The sequence below is a fragment of the Cryptomeria japonica genome, chromosome 7 (assembly GCF_030272615.1).
Source record: "Cryptomeria japonica chromosome 7, Sugi_1.0, whole genome shotgun sequence".
Lineage (NCBI taxonomy): Eukaryota > Viridiplantae > Streptophyta > Pinopsida > Cupressales > Cupressaceae > Cryptomeria > Cryptomeria japonica.
The window spans coordinates 754,898,463-754,908,542 of NC_081411.1; the positions used below are offsets into that span (position 1 = coordinate 754,898,463).

At 31.7% G+C, this 10,080-nt stretch overlaps 1 protein-coding gene across 2 annotated transcripts; it reads left to right on the top strand.

Moving 5' to 3' along the window:
* Window positions 1-232: 232 nt before the first annotated feature.
* Window positions 233-2,007, top strand: LOC131076406 (RING-H2 finger protein ATL74). 2 transcript variants are annotated; one of them, XM_058013569.2, is made up of 2 exons: window positions 233-566; window positions 705-2,007. In XM_058013569.2, the coding sequence occupies exon 2, from the start codon at window positions 799-801 to the stop codon at window positions 1,432-1,434; it is 636 nt and encodes a 211-aa protein (XP_057869552.2). In that variant the 5' UTR covers window positions 233-566; window positions 705-798; the 3' UTR covers window positions 1,435-2,007. The 2 variants fall into 2 exon arrangements, with proteins under 2 accessions (XP_057869552.2, XP_057869553.2); XM_058013570.2 differs by having other exon boundaries at window positions 260-566; window positions 685-2,007.
* Window positions 2,008-10,080: the final 8,073 nt, after the last annotated feature.

The following is a 10,080-nucleotide window of genomic DNA, read 5'->3' on the forward strand; positions in this document are numbered from 1 at the left end:
TCCACATGGGGCAGTTTTATTGTGAACCTAGGAAAGAAATTGTAATTCTTAATTTGTCCAAAGTGTGGAGTGTGGATGAGAGTAGATTATAAGAAAGTTCGCCCTATAAAGAACTGAAAAGTGATGAATCGTCAGAATAAAAAAATAAAATAAAATCACAACCTCGTTAAAAATAAAAATAAAAGAAATGTTCTTTTAGACTTTGATGGTCTCAAAATACCAAATTCCCACACAAAAATCTTTCAAATAATGTCCTCGTTGAAACTATCTAGATTGTACGTGAAGACCACTTTATGGAATTCCTTCAAATCAGGGCCGTATCCTTAAAGCTTCACATAGGCTACTGTAAAACTAAGACCTGAGAAGAGAAAAAAAAGAGTTAAAAAGGAATGGGGACCCGCACCAGTGAGTAAATGTTCCAATACATCCCACAAATGCTTGGATTCACACATTTATGTCTATTTGGAGGGCCGCTGAGAATAACTGTTCTCAGCCATGAGCATCCTTCGAATTATCTGGACCAGGCCTCGCTGGCGAATTGCTTTTGGCATTAGGTTCCTCTACAGGTAAGAGGAGTATAAATTTCTGTATTTACGGTCTGTTTTGTGTTGAGTTCCAGGCAGAAATAGAATAGAAGTAGAAAATTTAGAAGTTAGGGGGTTTTGTTGATCTGATCTGGTTTAGGGCGAATGCTGCTGCTGCAGATCGAAACGCGGTATGAGCTAAAGCATGTAATATTGCGGTCCACTCGGTGGAGGCACTGGTTTTTCCTGCAAGTAGAAAAGGTTTGCTGTAAAAATGAGGGCGATTCAGGTTTTGCAGACAAGAAGCTTGCTTGAGAGCAGGAATGAGAGTACTAGCGGTAATGAGCTTCAGCAGGACGCGAGGTCGAGTCACGGCGCGCCGGCCTACATGAGCGAGACGAATTTTGACACAAATATGGTCATTATTTTGGCAGCTTTGCTTTGCGCGCTCATTTGCGCGCTAGGGCTTAATTCGATCGTTCGCTGTGCGCTTCGGTGCAGCAGGCGCCTGGTTGAGGAATCGCCAGAGGAAGTGTCGGCAAGGCTCGCAAATACGGGGATCAAGCGCAAGGAGCTCCGCTTGCTCCCTGTAACTGTCTATGGCGGCGGCGGCGCCTCTTCAGGGGAGATTTACAGTGACTGCCCTATTTGCCTTGCGGAGTTCGGGCAGGGAGACAAGCTTCGAATCCTGCCTAAGTGTAACCACGTTTTCCATGTAAAGTGCGTCGATACTTGGCTTCTCGCGCATTCCTCCTGCCCTACCTGCCGCCGCTCTTTGCTCGAAGCTTCGACGGAAAATATTAATGGCAGCACCGCCCCGCCGCGAGTCGAAGCTCTCGCAGTTTCTGCAGAGTCTGCTGCCGAGATTTCGACGGCGCAGCATCATTTGCCGACACAGTTCTATATTTGAGGGTGGGGCCGGAGGAAATTGGACTCAAAAGTAACACCTTTAGGGTTTCGTGCTACGAGCCCTGTTCTGTTCGATCCAGTTTTGGAGGCGTTTAGTCTAAAGGTCTGTCCGGATCCATCTAGTTACAGGTGTTAGGATGTCTGGGCGCTAATTTCCACATTTTATGGACTGTCAGACGGATTTCAGAAAAAAAGTGCTCCTCTTCTGCTGGATTATCTTAGGAACAGCATTCTAGGTAACTTTTAATAGGAATGCTCATAATATAATTATGCAATGAGGATTAGGAATCTATAGTATGGTTTACAAATTTCTCAATAACGATGAATCCAGTCGCTCCAGACTGAGTGTTAGTAGAACGCACAGTATATTACAGTATGGGACTCCATGGAAGGTCACAATTCCAATTTTAGTTTCCCTTGTAATAATATAATTAGTTTCTTCAAGTACAGAGAAAAATCTTTTTCACTGAAATGCATAGCTGGTACTTATCTCCATTTGCATTGTATTAGTTAATTCTGCCGTGTTAAAAGTCTCTCTAAAATTTTATGGAGAATTGTAGTCGCTGTTTCTTTCTGCGCCTTCTAGTGGATTGTAGTATAATGAGTGGTAAATATTTATTGGAGAATTTTATTTAGTTTGTTTGTCATGAGTCTCTGTTAAAAGTATTTGGTTTGATTATCAGAAATTAGTCTGTTAAAATTATTGAGAGGTCAATCGCATCCCATTTTTTATTTAAGAAATTTTATTTGGTTTGATTTGAATTGGGGAAGTTAGTTTGACAAAATTATTTGGTTTGATTATCATGAATAAAGAAAATTAATCCATCAAAATTATTGAGAGATCAATAATATCGAGTTCAATAATTGTTTTTGGATGATTTGATTGTGTATGTCAATTTTTTATCATCAATGTTTCAAATCATATTCTGTTAGGATGAACAAGAATACCAAGGAGCAATTATGAATATTTTTGTAGATCACAACTTCTTGGTATTCTTGTTCATCTTGATAATGAATCACGGAATGTGATTTGAAACGTTGATGATAAAAAAATGACATACACAATAAGAATACGGAAGCAATTATTTAACATTAGCATGAATTGTGTAAATCTAATAACATTAATCTTAAGAATTACATTTCACAAATATTTGTAAAATGTTTCTACAACAATAATGTTCACAAATTTCAAACCATTCACTTTTATATTTAATTAATTTATTTTTAAAGATATAATATAATTTTAATTTTAAATTATGAAGAGATCAAAATAGACATAAATTTAATAATAATAAAGTAGAGTAGTTACAATCATATGATATAGTCAAGAGCATATAAAATTATATTTTAAATCCTTTTGCACATGGGATTAGGTATTTTGGATAAAAATATATTAATAAATCAATACATTTAATAAATTGATTGAATTTATTTAAAAAATATATATATATATATATATATTATTATTTAATTATGTTAAATAAACTTAAAACTTAACTATTGTGTATTTCTTAATAATTGATTCTTATTTAAATTTAAATGTTAGATAAGGACTCCTTTCACTTTAAAATTTAGATTTAAATTTAAAATAATAATAAATTAAGAATATTTTAAAATTCATAAAGTTTCTTATATCTATTGAATAGAAATTTCTTTAATTAAATTAGGATGAATTGATTTATTTGTTCACAATAATTTAACTAGTTTAATTAGTTTAATGTAAACTTTTTAATTATATTATAATTAATATAAATATTAAAAATATTTATGTTTATATATAAATCATTATTTCAAACAATAGTTAGATAAAAAATGTTATCTATTAAATTAAACTTTTTAAAGATATAATTGAACTAAGTTTGATTAATTGCCCAGTTCATCTTATAATTATTTGACATGTTTTTGATTAAAAAGCAGTGTTAACTAGGGTGTCGACCCTTTAACATAGTCATAGAGTATCCACAACACTTCAAATGACAGGTGCATACCCCAAATAAAAAACTAGCAGAAAAACCTTAGAACTAAGGGGGCGATTTACGCACCCCTATCATGTCTATGATATTCTCCCAATCATCAGAAAGGAACTTGTAAAGTTTCCTGGTAACTTGTTTGTCATCTTCTTGACATGTTATCAAGACATTAATAAAAAATATATTAATTTTTTTTTTGTTCGATTAATGATTCCTTATTGCTTTTGACTGGAGTTTTGAAATAGTAGAATCACAATGAGGGACCCCATCCCCGTTGAGACATTAACACCTCCTAAGTTTAAAAATATATTAATTTTTATATATGTCACATTATTATAATTACATTTAATAAAATATTTATATCCATAAAAATACAAATTTAATAAATCATTAAAAAATATTTTCTCATAAAACAACTCTTTAAAGTGGCACTCTAAACACATTGAAAAAAACATTCTTCCCATCATGTTTCCTAAACTTTATCATTTTAAACGTTCTCCAATAACACTTTTGAGTGTTCTTTTTATTGATCTTTGTACTACTTTCCTAGAGAAATGCGTTCTAGAGTTTATAAAATTGCATGGTCAATGCAAATCGTAGATAATATAATAGTATCAATTGTACACTTGCAATGATAAGAAAGTTGAAATTGTAGATCTAATAAATTGTAATGGATTTAGTAGTTATCTATTATTTTAAAATTTTAAAATTATTTTATTTATTTTTGTAGTTTTTAAATGAGAGTATGAGTGTAGGTTAGCATCTTTTAAGTTAAAGATTTAGGGTATATATTTTACTAAAGTCATTAAAGGTGTATCTCGATCTCTTTTCTTATTACATTGAAGCCTTGTAGTTAGCAATACTTGATTTCTATTGGACTTATTTAGAGTCATTCCATTTCACTAGCAAATCAAATATTCATTGACTTATTTTTGTTTTTGATGTTATTACTGTACAATTTTAATATTTAAGATTGTATTTTGATGTATCAATCAACTCTAGAGTTGAATCCCTCACTTTATTATATTAAATTTGTCAAATTAGATTGTTTCTACCTTTCAATAAGTTGCACTTGTGACTCTATGTTTCTTCCTCTAGTTTTAACTTTCAAATATCCTCCTTCCAAGGCTAATATAATTATTAGATGTCATGCGCACACCAAAATTTTCAAATTGTATCTGAAGCTTGTACTTAAATGCATCATCTAGGCCAATAAAAAATAAATAATAATGAACATCGCAAAATAATGCATTCACATTATAGATTTGCATCAATCTCAACATAGTCTTAGTTTATCCATTCATGATTCTAAAACATTTTTCTATATTTCAATCTTGTCAAATCACTCTCAAGACCTTACTACCATCAAGGAAGTCAAATGCATTTCCTCCACAAGCAATAGATCCCAAAAGATGCTTCTCAATATAGTCCATTTTTAAAAATGGGTACACATTAGCAAACATGTTATACATGTCCCAAAGCTAAAAAACTATAATGAATAGGACCACACCACTAAAAAGTGTCAAATGGAGTAAACCATAGACATGACCTAGTCCCGAACACTAGAAAATTCAAATGCCAATTATCACTATTCTCTAATCATATATCCAATACAAGATTCAAATTTCTAATTTCTATTGCAACATAAAAATAAATTAAAACAACTAAAAACTACCACACAAAAAATAAAATTTACTGTCCAAGGGGTTGAGCTTAACTGGTTAAAACACTGGGTTCTCATGGTGGAGACCCAAGTTCAACTCCCAATAGGAACATCTAAAGAGGAATTCTAAGCTGTGACTCTTGGCCTTCCATAGGATGGGGAAGGTCTTGGGGTCAATCTAATCAAACACAACAACAACAACAACAACAACAACAACAACAATAATAATAGATATATGGGCCTGCCTTCATAGTATATCTTGGATCAGGATTATGTAATCAGGGTGGCGGGTGGATAGTCTTAGTTTTTATGTTATGTATGAAGGCAAACAATATGTAACCGTATTTTGATACATTAATATAGGGCGCTATCCCCGTAAAGATAACACTTACCTTAAAAAAAATAAAAAAAATAAAAAATAAATAATAATAATAATAATAATAATAATTCAAAGATATGTAATGGGGATGGGGCCCCCTACTGTGGCCCCATTGGTTCATAGCTCCAGCCAAAAGCTATTCAGGCTTCAGCCAATTACCTATAAAAAATAATAAAAAATAAAAAATAACTCTCTAATCACCTCTTTTATTTACCATTTTGATTATTTATCGCAACTCAATTTACTTTAAAATATAATTATAATCCATCAATATAATATCTATTAAACCCTAAATAAAATTATACAATATTTTTATTTTTCTTTCACTTTATTTAAATGAAAAAAAATCTTTTAATAAAACTTAAACATCAAACAACACAAATCTCCTCACAAACCCATTAAGCTTTTTCACATATTTTATTTCTTTATTGGGTGTCTATATATCCTACCATAACTAGACACTTTACAATCCCTGGACCTTCCTGGAACCTTCTAAGTGGGAAGCTCATAAATTAGGTTCTTGACTTTCTTTTTATAAAGGTATCTACCCATGTAAAATACTTGCACTTACTACCAACCAAATGTGGACTTGTCATTTTCAATGCTTAATGTACTTGAAAGCATCCACATGATATATTAACTTTAGTTGGAGGCATTTATTTGTCCACTAGAATATAATTTTATTTCAATTCCATAAAGGAAAAAGAAATATATTATTAAATAAAATTAAATAAAAAAAGTTTTTAAGATTATTTGATTGGTCGATGTTGAGTGTTTATTAATCTATTCAATCGATAAATTAATATATATATGAATTATTAAAATCATTTGTTTTTTCAAACACTAAACTTTCAATTCTCCTCTTACAAATTAAAAATATCTACTAAAAAAACTTTTTAAAAAAGTGGTACTTCTTTTTATTGTGGACGATTTGTTATATTTGTTATATCTCAATGTCATCATCATAAATTTGGAGTAGAGCACACGGAATATATCAATATTACATCGATTGATATAATTGGATATTAAAAAGTGCCTTAACTTTCCTATGAGGAAAAATATGAGGTGGGATTTACTATTTTGTTAACTGTTAAAATATTTTTAAAGATACATCTTATCTCATATTTTACCTCAATAGGGCCCATCTTTGATTTTTGTAAGGTATCACTCAAAATTAATGATTGGTTTATCTTCAATACCTACCTATTATTTCTTGTTTGTTTATAATGGATTTCATGATCCAATCATGATAAACTGATTTTATTTTTAAAGATTTTTAAAAGGTGAATTACAACTGGGTTGAATAAAATTATTAATAAGTATATTTATTTTAGATAGATTTATATAATGATGAGAAATATAATTTTAAAAGTATTTTATTTATTTATTTAGTAAATCAATTAAAAAATAGATTATGAATTTTATAGATATTAATATTATTTTAAATGAAATATATTAGTGTAAATGGTGACTTTATCAAAGTAGTTAGCTTTTAATACTCTATCTAAAAGAGGTCTATTCACATTGCTTAAGTCTTTAGTTAAAGATTTTTAGATTTTTGTCACACCTCATGTGATTGAGATATGTGCCCTCATTTTGAGAGATCTATTGCATGGATATTTGCACTTGCTCACACACTTATCAAGTGAGCTCACAAGAGTTGCATATTTGGAGTATTCAGTTAGTGTTTCCTAACTTCTCGCCTCATCATTATTACCTATACAAGCAAGGTCACCATGTATAATTACATGTTCTCATTTGTATATGATAGACATATCTATTATAATAATTTGGTTTCATTTAGAGAAGGTTATATTATGCATTCCAATTCCGACTAATCTTAACTTGGTATCAGAGTTCGGTTTGGTTTAAGGCACTTGTTTGGATTTTGTATGAGATTGCTTGGCTTTCTTAGCTTCTCGCATACCAGTTCTTTGTCCAGGTTTGCACATCTCCTTCTCACATCTTAATGAATCCATTACATAGCTCTATTAATGGAGCATTGTGGAGTCAAATCGTCATTACCATTGAGTCTATAAGGACCAAGAAATGAAGAAATTATTTATTTGGGAAAAATGGTAACTTCATTTTTTTGCAAGTTTTTTCCTTTGTATATTGTATTATACAACTATATGTACATTTTACAAATGTCCATTTTATGCACAATTTTTGTTTCAAAATATTTTTTTTTGGCAAGGTCGTCTTTTGCAAATCTAGGTGACAACTTTTGGGCAAAATTTGTATTTTGTACATCTATTTCACTTGTTTGCAAGGTCAATTTTTAATAGGGTCTTCTCCCTGGTTTTGGTCCAATGGCTCTTTTTTTTTCATAAGATAAATTTATTCAATTTGGAGCCCATATCAAGGTTGACACTCAACCTAGGGCTTCACTCACGCTCGATCCTCATATGTATAAGGAAATTTCTATGACCTCGACCTATATTCTGGTCACTCAATCCAAGGTGTTGTCACTACGTAACATTGGCAGTTTTTTTATTCAAAGACTTGTGTGCAAAGACTCTACATTCATTTCATTGGTAGATTGCATCACATTGTAAGTGGTAGAAGAGTTATTATTTTGTTTGCATTGTGATTACATTAAGCCTCATACCCTACTCCATGTGACCTTATTGACCATTGTGCATTTGGAAAAGTTGTCTATCAACCTCATCGGATTCATGCCCTCCATTTTTATAATCTATTTTTCTATCAACCTACCCATCAAATAGCCTCATGTTGCATTTGGTGTCAACAAACCAAGTTCATTTTGATCTATAGAAAATAGGAGACTTATTCATAAATTGAGCTCTACAATCATTTTCCCTTGCCCAAAATCAACTTCAAGAAGTCACAGAGGCTTGGTAGGACTATGTAAGGAAGTGAGGTGTTATTCTTTTGTAGAGAAACAACAACTAAAGTGGTTTACCAACAAAAGGAGGCATCAAGGTTTTGAACTCTTTTCTACTCGAAACTCTCATATTCATGCCACATATACTAGCTTGTGGATCTCACCAAATAGCAGGTCATTTAGTTGGCTCTATCAAACCATTTTCAATCTCCATCCAGAACTAACCAACAAGGCTCCATGAGCCAACCTCTTCAATGGTCTCTTAATCACCAACATGTCCTCCAATATTGCCATTATATTTGATCAAATTCTATGCCAACATCTCCACTTTGGTGATTGATGACTTTCTTTTCAAAAACATCATATTTTTTAAAAAACTAACACAATCCATCAAATTTAAATTGGTATTTTCAATTAAGGATCAAATATTTCTAAAATTTTGCATAATGTTAAATAGGGAGTCATTTTTTTAATTGTAAATAGTTCACAGTAAGCTCTTTCTATGATGAACACTTTAGTGCCAAGATGATTTGGATATTGTGTTGTTTTGACAAATTTTCATTCTTTCTTTTATTTATGCAATTAGTAAAATTATTGTATCTTTTGATTGGCAACTCAAATTTGAGTGCCATTTTTTTGTGAAAGTGAATAATTTTCAAAGCTTGATCCATTGGAAATAATTTCACACTATTATTATAAAGTGTCATTTTTTGTTCCAATTTTGTTATGAAATAGCTTGCACTTATGAGGAAGATAATATGAAATGTGCTGCAAATGCTTTAATAGCTAAAAATAAAAAAGCCAAACTTTGAGGGGGAAAACCTCCAAATCTCTCCAATGAGAACAAAATTCACAATATGATGATAAAATAAGATTCTCTACCTCCTATATACACCCTATTCATGCTTAGGATATCACCTACACTAACTTATATATGAATACATAAGCCCTAGTTTGACCTAAATAACCAAATAGTATATACTAATGTTAATATGACTTAATTAAGAGTTAATATACCCACATGATGCCTACTCACAACCCAAGTATACTCTAGGATTAAGGGCATAATATGCACCTCCTCTTCAGAGAAGCATTGTCCTCAATGTTAACCAAGTGTGGGTTCTTTTGAATGAACTCTTCATCTTACTCTGTTGCATCTTCATATGGTAAATTCTTTCATTGAACATGAGATATTTGTTGATTGTTCTAGTCCTTATCTTTTTTGTACATGTTTTGAGAATGAACTCTTGTTCCAATATGATTCTTCCTTCCTCATCAAGATATGATAACATTGTTTAGGTAGGGATGTTATGCGCAATTAATTTCTTCAAATAAGAAACATGAAAAATGGATGTATATTGGTTGTTGGTAACAACTTGAGCTTGTAGTAAACACTACCTATCATTTGCATGATTTAGTAAGGGCCATAATATTTTGGTGACAACTTATTATTCTTTGTCTGTTTCTTCAATAAATTTTTCTTATAGGTTGCTGTAGAACACAAGATATCACTGAGCAGGGGGGGGGGGTGAATAAGTGATTATAAATAATTTCAAACAATGTGTGCAACTGACAAGATAATGAAAGCACTAACAAACAATCAAACACAAGAGCACATCACACATCACCAGATATACGAGGAAAACCCAATGTGGGAAAAACCTTGGTGAGAAATGCTACTGCTCCAATCTAGCCTCACAGTGAAATAACAGTTTTACAATGTTTAGGGCACCAACCCAAGGAGCACCAACCCTTAGCAATTTATGGGCACCTACCCAAAGGAGCAC

Bases quoted from the DNA above. Each gene is read 5' to 3' on its own strand.
- LOC131076406 (XM_058013569.2), top strand. From the start codon at position 799: ATGAGGGCGATTCAGGTTTTGCAGACAAGAAGCTTGCTTGAGAGCAGG.